At 41.0% G+C, this 17235-nt stretch overlaps 1 protein-coding gene across 2 annotated transcripts in view; it reads left to right on the forward strand.

The window, feature by feature from the left end:
* Positions 1-335: 335 nt before the first annotated feature.
* SOS1 (SOS Ras/Rac guanine nucleotide exchange factor 1) overlaps positions 336-17235 on the forward strand; it is a 153619-nt gene continuing 136719 nt past the window's right edge. For both annotated transcript variants that reach the window (XM_021087586.2, XM_021087587.2), the window contains exon 1: positions 336-1040. In XM_021087586.2, the coding sequence (XP_020943245.1) occupies positions 954-1040 (87 nt within the window). In that variant the 5' untranslated portion in view covers positions 336-953. The remainder of the gene's footprint in view (positions 1041-17235) is intronic.

A 17235-nucleotide genomic window follows, 5' to 3' on the forward strand; every position in this document is an offset into this window, starting at 1 on the left:
GTCCTTATCTTCATTTTCGGGAACAAAGTACACACATACTCCTTTCCAAAACGAAAGGCCCGGGGACACCAAGAGAGCGCTGGGATCCCTCAGCCCAACAATACAGTGGGGTGCACTTCACTGCAGCGCGCACCCCACCCCGCGGGCTCCAGTCGGTCCAGGGTTCGACCTTTGGCGGCCCTATCGCTCCTCCCCCAGCAGTCCTCGGGGGCGCCGCCACAGCCCGGCGGGGCGCCCTCCCTCGCCCGCGCTTCCCTCCTCCTTCGCTGGGGAGCCGGAAAACCCGGAGCGAACCGGCCCTGCCCGGCGGCGCATGCTCAGTAGCGAGCAGGTTCAGTTCGCTAGTAGGAAGCTCGAGCGCTACACTAGCGTCGGCGGCGGCCGCGGCGGCACCTCAGGGCAGCCAGATTCCCCGACCACGACCTCGGGCCTTTCCCCTCCCCTGTTGGACCTTGCGCCCAGCTCCGCCCCGCCCCGGGTCGCTCGCGTTTTGGGGGTCCCCGCTGCGTGGAGCGGGCGCCGCAGCCGGAGCGTCCCTCCACCCGCCCTCCCCCAGCCGCCGGCTCCGCCGCGGGGCCAGGCCGGGCCCGGGAGCGCAGCCTCGGCGGGCGGGCGGCGGCGGCGGCAGCGGCAGAGGCCAGCCCCGGGCGGCGCCGGCAGGCCGGGGAGGGGTAGGGGGCCTGGCCCCGGGGCGGTGGGGCGGAATGCCGCCGCCGCCGCCTCCGGGCTGCGTTCGCTCTCCGCGGCTGGTGCCCGTATCGGGTGGGTGGCCGGGCGCGGGCCTCGCCCCCCAGGCCCCTCTCCGAGGCTAGCCCGGCCGCGCGGCTCCCCGAGGGGGCCGGGCCGTCCGGTGGGGCTGCGGCCCTGCTCCGCGGGGCGAGCTCGCCCTCTCGCGGCTCCCCGGCCCGACCACCGCCACCCCTCTCCCCGCCCAGAGGCGCCCCGGGGGCACCATGCAGGCGCAGCAGCTGCCGTACGAGTTTTTCAGCGAGGAGAACGCGCCCAAGTGGCGGGGGCTGCTGGTTCCTGCGCTGAAAAAGGTGAGGAGCGCGGGGGACCCCGCTTCCCGGCTGCAGCCCCTGCGAGGGCGCTGGGGCTGGAGAAGGGCTGGGGAGGCGGGGCGCGCGCGGGGCCGTCTTTCTTCCCGGTCTCACCACCTCGCAGAAAGGACGGCGCGCGCCGAGAGGTTCCCCCTCTCTCGCTGGCTCTTGGTGTTGACATTCACCCGCTGTGTGGGAAGGCCGCAGGGAGCCAGGGAGAGTTTATCCGAAGAATCCAACCGCTTAGAGGTTAATGCCCTGCCCCCGATTCAGAGACGTGAGTTGGAGGAGCCTCACTTTTCAGTGGAGGTCAAAGTAGGCCACTTTTTCGTCTTCTCGGTCTTCTCCCGGAGCTGCTGTCAGTCTCCGGCTTTAGGTGTCCAGTCGACTCGTCCTAGTGGGCCCGAGAATGCTCTGGCCGTAATGCTCGCTGTAAGTAATTGCAGAGCTCTCCTGCCAGCAGGAACATGGCCTCTGTAATCACTCTTCATTCCCCCGAATTCCCGAACTCGTCCGATTAACAGGGGTGGGTGCGCATACCACTCTTTTCTTCCTTCCTTCCTTTCGTTCTTCAATTCTTCTTTTCCCTCTCACTCCCTTCCTCTACTGTCATTGCATTTTTCGATTAGAAATTTTAACCTTTCTGTGTTTCTTCGACTTTGCCCCATTTTTATCTAAAGTTATATACCCCGTGACCTGTACTTTTACATGTTTTAGTATAATTAGGAAATGTTATATTTTCGAAGCTTCTAAAGCACCGTTGTGACTTAATAGAAACTGACGTTTGAATGAATATAAAAACTGCCGGAGTATTTTTGTTTTCCTCTTACTTTTTCTTGTAAATGTAAGGATAGCTTTAGTGTCTTAATACTGTTTCTAAATTTCCATTTGTTACTCAAAAAGTGTTTCAGATTATCACATTAAAAATATTTTTAGTTCTTAACTGAGAGTTGAGGTTATAGTGTACCCTTTCTTCCAAACATCTGTACTTTTAAGAACTGTGTTTTACGAGATGTCTGATATTTCTCAAAGGCCAGCAACTTTTACTTTCCCTTTTGCCCATTTCTCCCTCTCCCCCTCTTGGGTACCTTACAATGGAAACTATTTAGTTTGTTAGCAGAATGTGCTCTTATATTTAAGATATAATTTACTGACATTTTTGCTCAGGTGTCTGACTAGTCACAAACTTCTTTGTGATACTGTTTTCTAAGACAACCAAAGAAATGCCGTGTACCTTACATACTTTATTCGTTAGAAATCCTGTCAGGCTCTCACTCTGTTTACTTTTGCTTTACCTGCAAGCTTGACATCCTAGCTTGTAATAGATCAGGATAGGTCTCAGTGATGCTAGAAGCAGGTATCCTGACTATAAGTAGGGGTTAGGTGGGGAAGAGACAGAACAATTATTGAAAATATATAAAAGAACTCAAAAAGTACTATCAGTTTGGGTCTCTTTTGCTTAGAAGCAAGCCTCTCTCCTATTGCAGGGGAATCACCATGAAACCCTATTGGTCGAGGGTCCTATGAAGTACTGAAAAGAACATTGTAGGAGTTGGCAGGCGAGTTCTAACTCTGCCACACTGATGGCCCTTGCTGAAAACTGTCCACAGAAGCATTTTGTTTGGCTGGCATAGTGTTGTTTTATTTTTAATGTAATTAGTTGCCAATATTTTAAAATAGGAGATATTACATAAAGTCTGAGTCTTGAGCTTTTCTTGGAGGATAGGAAGATTTCTCCACATTGGGCTAGCATTCAAGCAAAGCAGTGAACTGCTGAAGCTGAATAAATGGCTGCCCTCTTTAGACAAGGCTTCTCTCCGATTTATTACAGTCCCCACCAGTCCTCTTTTCTTATTTACATAAACCTGATTTGACTTTAAGCAGAGATATCCTTGCATGACAATAGAAGTGATGGGGGAGGTGGAAGTGTATACAATCTAGCTAATATATAAGATTCTTCCAATTCTTATTTAAAATATCCGCTAAAGATGCTTCTAAGTCACCAAAGACGAGGATGAAAATGTATTTCGTATCGGAGTTTCCGTTGTGGCTTAGTGGTTAACAAATCCGAGTAGGAACCGTAAGGTTTCGGGTTCTATCCCTGGCCTTTCTCGGTGGGTTAAGGATCCAGTGATGCCGTGAGCTGTGGTGTAGGTCACAGATGCGGCTTGGATCCTGAGTTGCTGTGGCTCTGGCGTAGTCTGGCGGCTACAGCTCTGATGAGACCCCTAGCCTGGGAACCTCCATTTGCCTTGGGACCGGCCCTAGAAAAGGCAAAAAGAAAAAAAAAGAAAGTATATTTCATATCTATATGTGCTCTTGGTAGCTCAAAATCTGCATTTTCATCTACTTGTTAGATATTTTCATGTGGATATCTCTGTTTCTTCCTTTAGACTTACACTATTTGCAGATGCATCAACTTGTGTTGTCTTACCTGAGGCTCTTTGGAGGTGCTGTTTGCTTCACCTGGATTGCCTTTTGCCTGGCCCAGCCTTATGGACTCAGTAGACCTTGGATCTTTTCTAAAATCCTCATGCCTGAGTTGGATAGTCTTTCTTTTAGTCTAAGTATTCTTTTAACACCCTGGTCTAGCACTTAACAATTAAAATTAATTATTATTATTATTATTTTTTTGCTTTTTATGGCCACACCCGGGGGCATGTGGAGGTTCCCAGGCTAAGGGTCAAATCAGAGCTATAGCTGCCAGCCTATGCCACAGCCACAGCAATGCAGGATCTGAGCTGCATCTATGACCTATTCCACAGCTCATGGCAATGCCGGATCCTTAACACGGAGTGAGGCCAGGGACCGAACCCACAACCTCTTGGTTCCTAGTCGGATTCATTTCCTCTGCTCCACGATGGGAACTTCTTAACAATTAATTTTAAGTTCCTGTTTTTTTCCTATTTAAGTTTCCCACCAGCTGGATTAAATGGTCCTTGAGAACTGGGATGATATTTTATCTTCTTTTTATTCTCCATGCATGCAATGCCTGGCCCCTAGTTGACACTTAAATTTGAATGAATGGGTAGGGAAAATCCAAACAAAATCATCACCTCCCTCCTTTCCACCTGGAATTAAAACAAAAAATTCCTCTTGATTTAATAGTTTTATTTGACTGGTTCAAAACATTGGAGTCATCTCTGACTTATTACTGTCCACGCCCAGGCAGAGCTTGTGAATTCATCTCCTTTTGACATGTTCTTTTTTAACCTCTTCCCTCCTACTTCAAGTACCCTGAGTCTCCTCTCCCAGACTACTGATATAGCCTCCTTACTGAGTTCACTGCCCCTCACCCTCTCCTTTATCTATTTTTCAAATTTCAGAAGTTATAGGACACTTCTGAACGTGTCATGCTCTTGTTCAGAAAACCACTGATATCTTTCGGGGGCATAGAATGAAGTGTATATTCTTTTCTGTTTGGAAGTTCTCAGGCCAGGGATTGAATCCGAGTCTCAGCTGTGGCAAAACTGGATCCTTAACTCACCGTGCCACAAGGGAACTTGAACTGTATGTTCTTTAGTGTAGAATTGATCGTGATCAATGATCTGGCTTCATCCTGCTTTTCTGAATGGATTGCCTTTTGTAATCTTTTATATTCTTTATGCTTCAACTAGACTGGACTCTCATTTTTCCAGAAAATGCCCAGAAAGTCTCACTGCATCTGTCCTACCCTATCTACTGCATAAGTATAATATGCTTACTATAAACCAAGTTTTGCCCTCAGCATTAAGGATTAAAAGGTAATGACCAAGTTCAAACATGATGGAAAATTGCAGGGAATGAGTTTGGAGAGGAAACTGGTTTATAAAGAATTTTTTGTATGTTAATCTAAGGAGTTTGAATTTTATTTGAGGGTATAGTTGTCATTGAAGAATTTTAAATAGGGGAGTAATGTCACATTCCAGTTTTAGAAAATCCACTTTGGCCATAGAACAGAAAATGAGTTGGAAAAGGAGACCCAAGGTAAGGAGAAAAGTTGGAAAGTTAGTTTAATAGTCCAGCCAAGAGATGATATGTGTTTGAATTAAGGGTGCATTTGAATTAGGATGGAAATGTGGGGATGTGTTTTATTTGAGAGATGTTTAAAAGGCAGAATTGACAGGCTCTAACTCATTGAGTGATTGGAGGAAGTTGTAAGAGCAGGAAGATTCTCAAGTTTCTAGCTTGAGTGTCTTAGTCAGGATAGAAAATGAGAACCCATTGGAGTGGAGAGAGTGGCACAGTAAGATGAGTTTTGGACTTGTTGATTTGAAAGTCCTTGGGTTATCCAGGTGACATTGTGAAACTGCCAGTTGGTGGTTGTTATCTGGTGAAACAGATTTGGGACTTCTAGATGTGTAAGTAGAGCCATAAGAATAGAAGTGTATATCCGTATGAAGACTTAACACATGAATGTTTGTGGCAGCTCTGTTCAGCAAAAAAAAATGGAAACAACCCAAATGTCCATCAATAGGTGAATGAATAAACAAATTGAGATATAGCCATGCGTTGGAATATTAGTACTTCGCAGTAAAAAGGAGTGAACTATTGATGTACATGACAACATTACTAAATCTCAAAATAATTAAGCTGAATGAAAAGCCAGACTCCCCCCCCAAAAAAAAACCACCAATGTACTGTATAATTCTACTTATATAAAGTTCTGAAAATACAGTCTAATCTACAGTGACAAAAAGCAAGTCATATTTGTTTTGGGGGGAGGATTTTATGTTCATTTGTCTTAATTGTACTAGTAGTTTCAGGACAGTATACTTATATTAAAATTTATCAGATTATATAGCTCAGATATGTGTAATTTATTGTATGTCATTTGTATCTCAAAGGAGGTTTTAAAAAAAAGTAGATGAAGCCACCTACTGAAAATGATTAGAAGTAAAAATAAAACAGGCTCGACATCAGAACTGGGAGAATAAAGGAGAAAGAGAGCAGAGGGAAAGGAGTGAGGAAAGGAAATGAAAGAGTCAGGTAGAAAGAATGAGACCTCAGTGTCTGAGAAGCTGAGAATGGAAGGAGTTTTAAGAAAAGAGTTATTAACTGTGTCAGGCTATACAAAAGTCAAAAAAGTTGCCTGAGAAGTGTTAGATTTGACAGCTATGGGGTCACTTATGTCTGAGCAGTTTTGGTGTGAGAATAGAAGATGGCATAGAGCTTGGAAAAAGAATAGCATGGACAGATGAAATTTTTTTTTTGCATTTTTTTTCCCTAAAAGCTTGGAAATGAAGGGAAAAGAAATATTTCTATGGCAAAAGAAGAGATTCAGGTTGGAGAAGACACTTGTTTTTTATTTGAAGGTGATGAAAACTTGTTTATGTTAGTAGTGTTTGGGGAAAGAGGTGATAGAGAATGCTTGTGAAGATACCGAATGGTGATACTGATCCATGAGGACCTACACCACAGCTCATGGAAATGCCAGATCCTTAAGCCACTGAGCGAGGCCAGAGATTGAACCCGGGTCCTCATGGGTACTAGTCGAATTCCTTTCCACTGTGCCACAATGGGAACTCTGTATTCTCTAATTCTTAGAGGATACTATTATTGTACTTGTTTTATACGAGAGAAAACCAAAGTTTGGAAAGTGTAATTGGGTAACAGAATCTGCGTTTTTAAAAGCAGTATTGATGACGATGTGCTACCTCTGTCAGGAGTGACATCCTTTCTTCTGGGGTGGGAGGGTATGAGAAAAAGGTGGATTTGTAGGTTGGGGAGTAGGGTGTTCATGCTGGGTAGCCTCAATTTTCAAGATGAAATGAAAGGCAAGATCCTTTACATAGAGTGAAGAAAGAGAAATGAGTAAGGAGTTTAAGAAGCATCATCAAGTTTTGGAATTGCTGCTGTGGAGTCTGGAGAAAGAGCCAACCAGTAAAATAGGAATTGCTGAGCAGTGCTGAATGTGGAGATTATAAATTTGGAATAGCAGTCATTGCTCTAGTGGTTGTGAAATTTTCCTCTAGCAGCACTTAACAGTTCAGGTAAATGAGTAGAAGGATGGTTGATTTCAGGTGGGTCCAGTAGAGATGAAGAGAATAGGGATATTTCAGATGATAGATAGAAAGTTAAGCTATAAGAGAGATAATGGAGGTTTAAATGAGGACTCCATGGACTAGAAACCTTGATGAGTTAGAGGAGGGGAGTAATGGGAGAAGATAAGGGATTATGATTAGAGATGATGATAATTATATTTTGGTGTTTTAAGATATATCAGAGATGAGGGAGATGAAACAGGAGTTCTGAAGTTAGTATGTTGAATGATTGGTTGCATACATGGTTGATGACAAAGTCCACAAGGATTTTGGTGTGTATTGTAGTAGTGGAGAGGAAGATGAACCCAGCAGTGGCAGGAATGTCTAGGAAATCACAGTACTGAGGTTGTTCTAACCAAATAATAAAAGTGGCAGCTTCTCTGCATAATGTATTTTTTTTTATTACAGCTATAGATAGGAAGAAACTTTGCACTTTATTTTAGAAGAGATTTGTCTTATAATCAAACTTTGCATCCAACATTTTATTATGAACAATTTTAACTATACAGAAAAGTTGAAGGAATTACGTAGTGAATACCCATATACTCATCAACTAGATTGTGTAATTTTACATTTTTACTGTTTGCTTTATCACATGCCTTTATCCATCCATCAATCCATCTTATTTTTTGGTGGATTTCAAGGTAAGATTTGGAATTAGTACACTTTGCTCCTAAACACTTCAGCATACATATCATTAACTTAGAACTCAGTATTTGTTTATGACTTTTTTTTAAGATAAGATTTTAACTGTACCGTTTAATGAGTTTTGGCAAATGAATACAATCCAAGCTTCTGCCAAGAAAATGAATATTACTTTTATTCCTGAAATTTCCCTCATATGCTTTCTTAGTTAATTCCTGCCCATTGCTCCCAGAAGCAACTGCTCTTCTGATCTTTTCATCCTACCAAGGATTAATCTTATCTGTTATAGGATATCATATAAATAGAAAAATACAGTTTATATTCTTTGTCTTTTTAGGGCCGCATCCACGACATATGGAGATTCCCAGGCTAGGATTGAATTGGAGCTGTAGCTGCTGGCCTACGCCACAGCAACATCAGATCCAAGACATGTCTGCTACCTACACCACAACTCATGGCAATGCTGGGGATCTGTAACCCACTGAGCAAAGGCCAGGGATTGAACCTCTGTCCTCATGGATACTGGTCAGATTCGTTTCCGCTGAGCCACGCCATGATGGGAACTCCTGGTAAGGTTTTTGAGGTTGTGTTTATCCAGAATTCAGTCCTATTTTCTATCATATGAATGTGTGAGACTTTGTTTATCAAGTGGATGGATACCTGGGAAGTTTCCAGTTTGGGGCTATTATGAATAAAGCTGCCATGAATGTTCTTATACAGGTTGTATCATAGAAATGTTTTCATTTCTCCTGGGTAAATACTAGGAGAAATGGCTCATAGAGTAAATGTCTGTTAGTTTTACAAGAAGCTCCCAGACTTTTTATCAAGCGGTTGGACTGTTTTACATTCCCACCAACAATGTATGAGAGTTCCAGTTGTTCCATATCCTTGCTAATATTTGGTGTTATTAGCCTTTAATTTTAATCATTGTGATGGGTGTGTAGTTGTATCTCATGTGGTTTTACTTTACATTATCCTGGTGACAAATGATATTGAGCACTTTTTCATGTTCTTATTGGTTATTCATATATCTTCCTTTGGACAGTGTGTGTAAATCTGTTGCCTATTTTAAAAAATGAGTTGGTTTTCTTTACAGTATTGAGTTGTAAGAGTTCTTTGTATATCCTGGTTACTCTCCCTTTATCTGATATGTTTTATTGAATATTTGCTTATTGATGTAGTCACATTTATCAGGTTTTTTTTTTCTTTTAAAGTTTTTGCTATCTGTGTCCCAGAACCCCTTGCCTGCCACCAGGTCATGAAGATGTTCTTCTGGTGTTATTATCTAAAGGCTTTATAGTTTTAGCTTTTACATAATCTATAGACCATTTCAAATTATTTTGTATCATATGAAATAGGAATCGAGATTCTTTTTTTTATGATCATATCTAGTTATTTCAGAACTATTTGTTGAAGCAACTTTTCCTTGTATTGATTTTTTTATGAAAATCAAATTAATATATATTTATATAAATGTTTATTTAAATATGGAATAGGTAATATATATTTTCTGGACTCCATTTTACTCCATTGATCTTTTGTTTATCTTTATACCAATACCACACTATTGATTACTGTAGATTTATAGTAAGTCTTAAAATTAGGTAGGCTAAGTCCTCCAATTTTGTTCTTTAAAGTATTATTTTATTGTTTCTAGGTTTTTTTGTTTCAATATAAATTTTAAACAATCACATCAGTTTCTATCAAAAAATCATGGTGAGATTTAAATTATGGTTGCATTGAATCAGTATATCACTAGGAAGAATTAACATCTCAACAATATCACATCTTTAGGAGTTCCCATTGTGGCTCAGTGGTTAACAAATCCGACTGGGAACCATGAGGTTGCGGGTTCGATCCCTGCCCTTGCTCAGTGGGTTAACGATCCGGCGTTGCCGTGAGCTGTGGTGTAGGTTGCAGACAGGGCTCGGATCCCGTGTTGCTGTGGCTGTGGTGTAGACCAGCAGCTACAGCTCTGATTTGACCCCTAGCCTGGGAATCTCCATATGCTGCGGCAGTGGCCCAAGAAATGGCAAAAAGGCAAAAAAAAAAAAAAAAAAATCAAATCTTTAGATCCATGAATGTGGTATATGACTCCATTTATTTACACTTTAAAATTTTTCTCAGCAATACCTTGTACTTTTCAGTGTGGAAGTCTTCTATGCCTTTGGTTAAGTTTAATTTTTTTGTTGTTGTTGTTGCTACTGGTCTACACCACAGCCACAGCAACACAGGATCCGAGGCACGTCTGCGACCTACACCACAGCTCACGGCAACGCCAGATCCTTAATCTACAGAGCAAGGCCAGGGATCAAACCCTTGATCTCATGGTTCCTAGTCGGATTCATTTCCACTGCACCACGATGGGAACTCGTAATTTTAAATACTTTGTTTTTCGATACTGAAGCATTATTGTTTTAAAATTTTATTTTTCTGTTTGCTATGAGTATGTTTGCTATGAGTAGCTGATTTTCGTATATTGATCTTGTATCCTTTGACTTTGCTGGTAGTTGTTTTATAGATTCTATAGAATTTTCTACATAATTATGTCATCTGCAAATAGAAACAGTCTGATCTTTCTTTCTTTCTTTCTTTCTTTCTTTCTTTTTTTTTGGGGGGGGGGTGCCTAGGGCTTCCATTACAGTGTTGAATCAAAGTAGAGAGTGGTCATCCTTGCCTTGTTCTCATTCTTAAGGGAAAAGTATTTTATTGAGTTCCTGCTTCATACCAGTATTGTCTTTTATGCTTGGTACTTTGCATACTTATCTCTGTTCCACCCATTGACTTTTTAAGGTAGTAATTTTTACAGCCTTAGAGTTTTACAGATGAGGAAATGGATCCTCAGAGAGGCAAATTGCTCAAGATTTTATAACTCTAGCATAGAATCAAGATTTGAACCTACATCTAGCTTCAAAGACAACTCTTTGCACTATACTGCGTTGCTTCCTTTCAGCAGGCAGTAACAGTGGTGTTCTAATTGTTTTGCACCTTAGATTTTAGTGGAGAAATGCCTTAGGAGAGAAGGAAGCTGAATGAAGAGGGCTTTGAAACCCCTTGGATTGGGCTGCGAAGCTCAGCTCTTTTACCTATTGGGCTCTTTGTAGAATTGCATTTGACAAAAGGGTTCTGCTGCATAAAAAAGTAAGAATTTTATTTTACTTTATTTTTTTTTATGGCTGCATCTATAGTATAGGGAAATTCTGGACCAGGGATTGAATCCTGTCCTACACTGTACCTGTGGCAACACTGGATTCTTTAACCCACTTAGCTGGGCTGGAGGTCGAACCCATGCCTCTGCAGTGATCTGAGCTGCTGCAGTCAGATTCTTAACACACTGCACCACAGTGGGAACTCCAAAAAGTAAGAATTTTGAAGGTAGTAGTTAATGAAAAGATAGCACAGATAAAGGAAATTGTTGAGAAATAATGCTCTTGGGATGGCAATAGGAAGCTAGGAGAGTATCCTGGTGTGTTTATTTTTGGGAGTAAAGGGAGTGCCTTTTTCCTTTTTTTTTCTTTTTCTTTTTTGGCTGCGTCTGTAGCATGTGTAAGTTCCAGAGTCAAGAATCAAACCGGTGCCACAGCAGCAACCCAAAGATGCTGCAGTGATAATGCCAGATCCTTAACCCACTGCACCACAGGAGAACTCCAAGGAAATGACATTTTAAGTGGAAACGGGAGTTAGCCAAGTGAGGATAAGGAGGAAGTGTGTTCCTAGGATTGTGGTTCATAGAGTCTTTGGAGTCCAAAAGGAGCTCAGCGTCTTAGGAGTTCTGAGTGGCCCAAGTCTAGAGTGTGGGGCTGGAGCTTGTAAACCAAATTATTGCATTTTATCATGTGAGCAGTGGGGAACCACTGAAGGGTTTTAAGTAGGATGTTGATAATTAGGTATGAATTTTGAAGGATCATTGTCTGCTCTGTGGAGCACGGATTAAACGGCAGCAGAACTATAGGCAGGAAGGCAAATCAGGAGAGACTTTTACAGCAGTTCATGAAAGGGATGATAGTGGTCTTGACTAGGGAAGGAACTGTAGGGATAAAGAGAAGAGTGGACATATTTTTAGATTTAGAGGTAGATTGGTGGTTAAATGACATGGTAGTGAGAGAGAAGGGAGTCAAAACTGATTCTCAAGATTCTGGCTTAGGAGTCTAGTTGATAATAGTGATGAAAGTGGGGGAACAGTGGGAGAGGAGCACTTTCAGAGAGGAACTAAGAAACCCTGAGTACTCTGGGAAAATGAGAGGGTGTGAGAGAATTGTGATAGGAGGATTTACATTTTGGGGGTGGCCAAGTATGGAAAGCATGGAAGGAGTCTTTGTTGGACTGTCCTCATTGATTTCAGGCAAGTACAGCTTGAAATCTCTGATGATGTCTTTTAATGTACATTTCAAATGCTAATTCCTCTGCAAAGGCTTTTACTACAGTTCCATCCCCTAAGTAAAATTAATCTTCTAATGTCTTTAGTACTTTATACTTCAATTTTGGTGCCTAATGACAGTCTGCCCATTATTATTATTATTACTATTGTCTTTTTAGGGCCACAGCGAGGTATATGGAAGTTCCCAGGCTAGGGGTTGAATCAGAGCTGCAGTTGCCAGTCTACGCCACAGCCACAGCAACACTAGATCCTTAACCCACTGAGCGAGGCCAGGGATTGAACCCTCATCCTCATGGCTATTAGTTGGGTTCCTTACTGTTGAGCCATGGTGGGAACTCTGACAATCTGCCCTTTATGGTTTGTATCTCTGCCTTCTCTTCTCCTCTATATTGGGAATTATTTGAGAGGAAAATAGGATTCTACTCACTTTTGTATTCTCTATAATGCTTAGCACATTTCTCATGTAGTAGTAGGTGCTTAGTACACATTTGTTTAATTGAGTGTTGTTCTAAGCTTGTCCCTTCAAGAATATACTTACTAATGAGTTGGGTTAGTCTTAGTTGAGAGCTTCCAGTCAAAAAGCATTGGAATTGTCGTGTTTGGTATTACCTTATTTTAATAAATAGGGAAGCACTTAATATATTTTAGAAATAATTCATTTAAAATGGTTAGTTTTTTTTTTTTTTTTTTTTTTTTTTTTTTTTTTAATGTGTAATGCTTCAAGGGAGAAGCAGATGCCAAGATGGGATTAAGCATGCATGAAATTATTAGACGTGCTTGTGAGAGAAAATGAGGAAGGAGGCAGGGAGAGTTGTCACACTGTGATGCAAGTCTTACTTCAAGTGACAGAGAGAGGTAAGGAAGGAAGGAAATTGGGAGAAAGTGTTACAGTTTTAAGGGAAAGTTCACTAAGGCATCAGGATGTCCTTAAGTGAAAGTTGCCTATCATAGGAATTCCTCATCTCCCACCCAGGACTAGGGCCTGCCTTAGTATGCCTGTGGTGCTCTTTTTTGGGGGGGATGGGAAGCTTCTCCCACACCATGATGGAAATTCCCCAGGCCAGGGATCGAATCTGGGGCAATGCTGGATCCTTAATTCACTGCGCCAGGCTGAGGCTCCAACCACCCCGCTTCAGAAACAGTGGTGGTTTCCTAACCTTCTGTGAGCAGAAATTCCACCTGTGGTGCTCTTTGATTGGGAACAGCCAGTGAGAAGTATGGCCTTCATGTACAGTGATGGATTTCAGAGTGTGGAAGCTGGGGCCCTCAGTCACTTATCTTAGAGGCTCATTCTCATAGCCAACCAGGGTCGTTTTTGTGGCTATAAGATGCCTAGTTTGGGATAATTGAATTACAGTATTCCCCCACTTCAGGTGGGTAATTTGTTCCCCCCAAACCCCTTTTGCTTTGTTTAGTTAAAATTTTTTTAAAATTAGATTTGCAATGTTGTGCTAGTTTCTGCTCTACAGCAAAGTGATCAGACATACATATATATGCATTCCTTTTCTTATATTTCTTCCATCATGGTCTATCCCAAGAGACTGGATATACTCCCTGTGCTATACAGTAGGGCCTCATTGCTTATCCATTCTAAATATAATAGTTTGCATCTACTAACCCCAAATTCCCAGTCCATCCCACTCCCTCCCCACTCGGCAACCACAATTCTGCTCTCCATGTCTGTGAGTCTCCTCTGTTTTATAGATAGGTTAATTTGTGCCATATGTTAGATTCCACAGATAAGTGATATTGTATGGTTATTTGTCTTTCTCTTTCTGACTTCATTTAGTATGAGACTCCCTGGTTGCATCCATGTTGCTGCCAGTGGCATTATTTTGTTCTTTTTTATGGTTAAGTATTATTCCATTGTGTGTATGTACCACATCTTTCTAATCCATTCATCTGTTCATGGGCATTTAGGCTGGTTCCATGTCTTGGCTACTGTGAATAGTGCTGCAGTGAACATAGGGGTGCATGTCTCATTTTGAATTGTGGTTTTATTCAGATATATGCCCAAGAGTAGGATTGCTGGATCACATGATAGTTTTATATGCAGTTTTCTGAGTACTCTCCGTACTGTTTTCCGTAGTGGTTGTACCAGTTTACATTCCTACTGACAGTGTGTGAGGGTTCTGTCTTCTCCATACCCTCTCCAGCATTTGCTATTTGTAGACTTATTAATGATGGCCATTCTGATCATTGTGAGGTGGTACTTCATTGTAGTTTTGATGTGCATTTCTCTAGTAGTGATGCTGAGCATTTTTTCATGTGCCTACTGGCCGTCTGTGTCTTCTTTGGAGAATTGTCTAAGTCTTCTGTGCATTTTCCCTTTTGCTTTACAGGTGCCTTCTAAAAATCACAACTTAATTATCACTGATATCAGTAGTACTCAGTTTGCTTTAATAGTTACCAAAGTTTGCACTTCATATTCAAGTTTATTTCATAATTAAACGTTTAATGTACAGAACCACAAAGCAGTAAAGATGAAAGAAAATGCAAATGATACCCGTATTATTACTATATGAACTAGTAAACCAGGAGTACTTCAAGTACTACAGCAGTACCTTGAGTAATCCAACCATCCAGTTATGAGGATGAGTGCTTGTTGACGTTCCTTTCTAGACTGGGCTACCTCAGGTAGACAAACACAAATCAGTAAAAGAAACCACTCATAAAGTCAAATTCTGGAAACCTCTCATTTGGACTTGGGACTAGGGGTATAAACTGGATAAAAGAAGTAATTTAAAGTAATTTAGGATGATGAATTGCTCAGATAATATTTTTAAAATAGGTATTTTAAAGCTGTAATGGGAAGATTTTGAAGAGTTTCTCTAATGCTGCTTTTCTGCTGATTTTGGCTGGTTTAGTTTTATTTATCAAATTTGTTAAGCGGCGAGAATTATGGACATAATTAAAAAACAAAACATAACTGTTGCTTTTATGACACCTGTATCTGGTGACAAAAAGAGAAATCTGTAATCTGCCCATATGTGTTAAAGCACTCCAATCGCAAATGGGGTCAATCCTACAATACAGAAATTTTGGTTCAGTGTTAAAAAAATAGTAAACCTTGGATTTAAAAAAGTTGAGTTTTAAATAAATGGAGACTTTTGTAATAAGCTAATTTAAATTCCAGTTATTCTTTTATAATTCCTGAGACAAACATTTCCCTTACTAAATATACAATCCTCATTTTCTCTTTTACTCATAATCTAAATCATTTGCAAGTAAATTGATTTCTACATATGGCCCAATAGTTTGTAGTGGAATGCCGTACTGATAATTGCATTCATAGCTGTTTTGTTTAAGAACTTTGATAGGATTCTGATTTATCTACCTACATTTAATAACTTTTTCCCTTAATTTTTTATTGTGGTAAAAAAGATGTGTATAACATGAAATTAACTATTTTAACTGTTTTTAAATGTACAATTCAGTGCTAATAACTACATTCACAGTGTTATACAACCGTCACCACTATCTATTTCCAAAATTTTTCATCACCTCAAACTCTATACACGTTAAGCAATAACTTCCCCCTTCCCCCTTCCTCAGCCCCTGGTAACTTCTAATCTACTTTTTGTTTTTATGAATTAACTTGTTCCAGAAATTTTATATAAGTGGATAATACATATTTGTCCTTTTGCCTCTGACTTATTTTAGTTAGCATAATGTCTACAAAGATTCATCCATGTTGTAGCATGTATCAGAATTTAATTCCTTAAAAAGGCTGAGTAATGTTCCATTTTATGCATATACCATGTTTTGTTTATTATTCATTTGGTCATGGGCATGTGGGTTGTTTCCACTGTTTGGTTATTGTGAATAATGCTGAAATGAACATTGGTGTACAATGAACTGTTTGAGTTCCTATTTTCAATTCTTTTGAGTATGTACCTAGAAGTGATATTGCTGGGTTATCTGGCAGTGCTGTTTTTAACTTTTTTTTTTTTTGTCTTTTTGCTATTTCTTGGGCCGCTCCCACGGCATATAGAGGTTCCCAAGCCAGGGGTCGAATCGGAGCCGCAGCCACCAGTCTACGCCAGAGCCACAGCAACGCTGGATCCGAGCCGCATCTGCAACCTACACCACAGCTCACGGCAACGCTGGATCGTTAACCCACTGAGCAAGGGCAGGGACCGAACCCGCAACCTCATGGTTCCTAGTCGGATTCGTTAACCACTGCGCCATGATGGGAACTCCTGTTTTTAACTTTTTGAGGAGCTGCCGAACTGCTTTCCACAGCAGTTGCACCATTTTACATTCCTACTACCTATGCACAAAGGTTGCAGTTTCTCTATATCCTCACTTGTTATTTTCTGTTTGTTGTTAACTGTTTTTTTTTTTTTTTTTTAATTGCCATCCTAATTAGTGTGAAGTGATACCTTATTGTGTTTTGGTTTGTATTTCCCTAATGACTAATAATAATGTTGATCATTTTTTTCATGTGCTTGCTGGCCATTTGTATATCATTGGAGAAATGTCTGTTCAAATCCATTGCCTAGGTTGTTTGTATTTTTGTTTGATTTTAGATGATTGTATATTCTTTTTTAAAAACCCAATAAATTTTATTACATTTATAGTTGTATGACAGTCATCACAACCCAGTTTTATAGCATTTCCACCCCCCACCCTCAACCTGTTTCCTTTGGAAACCGTAAGTTTTTCAAAGTCTGTAAGTCACTTTCTGTTCTGCAAAAAAAAAGAAGCTATTGTATCTTTTTTTTTAGATTCCACATGTAAATGATAGCATATGGCGTTGGTGTCTCACTGTCTGACTTCACTTAGCATGATAATTTCTAGGTCCATCCATGTTGCTGTAAATGCCATTGTTTCATTCCTTTTTATGGCTGAGTAATACTCCATTGTGCATATGTACCACATCTTCTTTATCCAGTCCTCTGTCCGTGGACATTTAGGTTGCTTCCCTGTCTTAGCTATGGTATATAGCGCTGCAATGGACATTGGAGTGCGTGTATCTTTTTGAGTCATGGTTTTCCCTGGATAGATGCCCAGGAGTGGGATTGCTGGATCAAGTGGTAATTCTATTTTTCGTTTTCTGAGGACTCTCCATACTGTTTTCCACAGTGGCTGCACCAATTACATTCCTACCAACAGTGTAAGAGAGTTCCCTTTTCTCCATGCCCTC

Source organism: Sus scrofa, chromosome 3, assembly GCF_054392235.1.
Source record: "Sus scrofa isolate SSC_HxYL_T2T_F1_AM1 chromosome 3, Sscrofa_HxYL_maternal_Yorkshire_Landrace_v2.0, whole genome shotgun sequence".
Lineage (NCBI taxonomy): Eukaryota > Metazoa > Chordata > Mammalia > Artiodactyla > Suidae > Sus > Sus scrofa.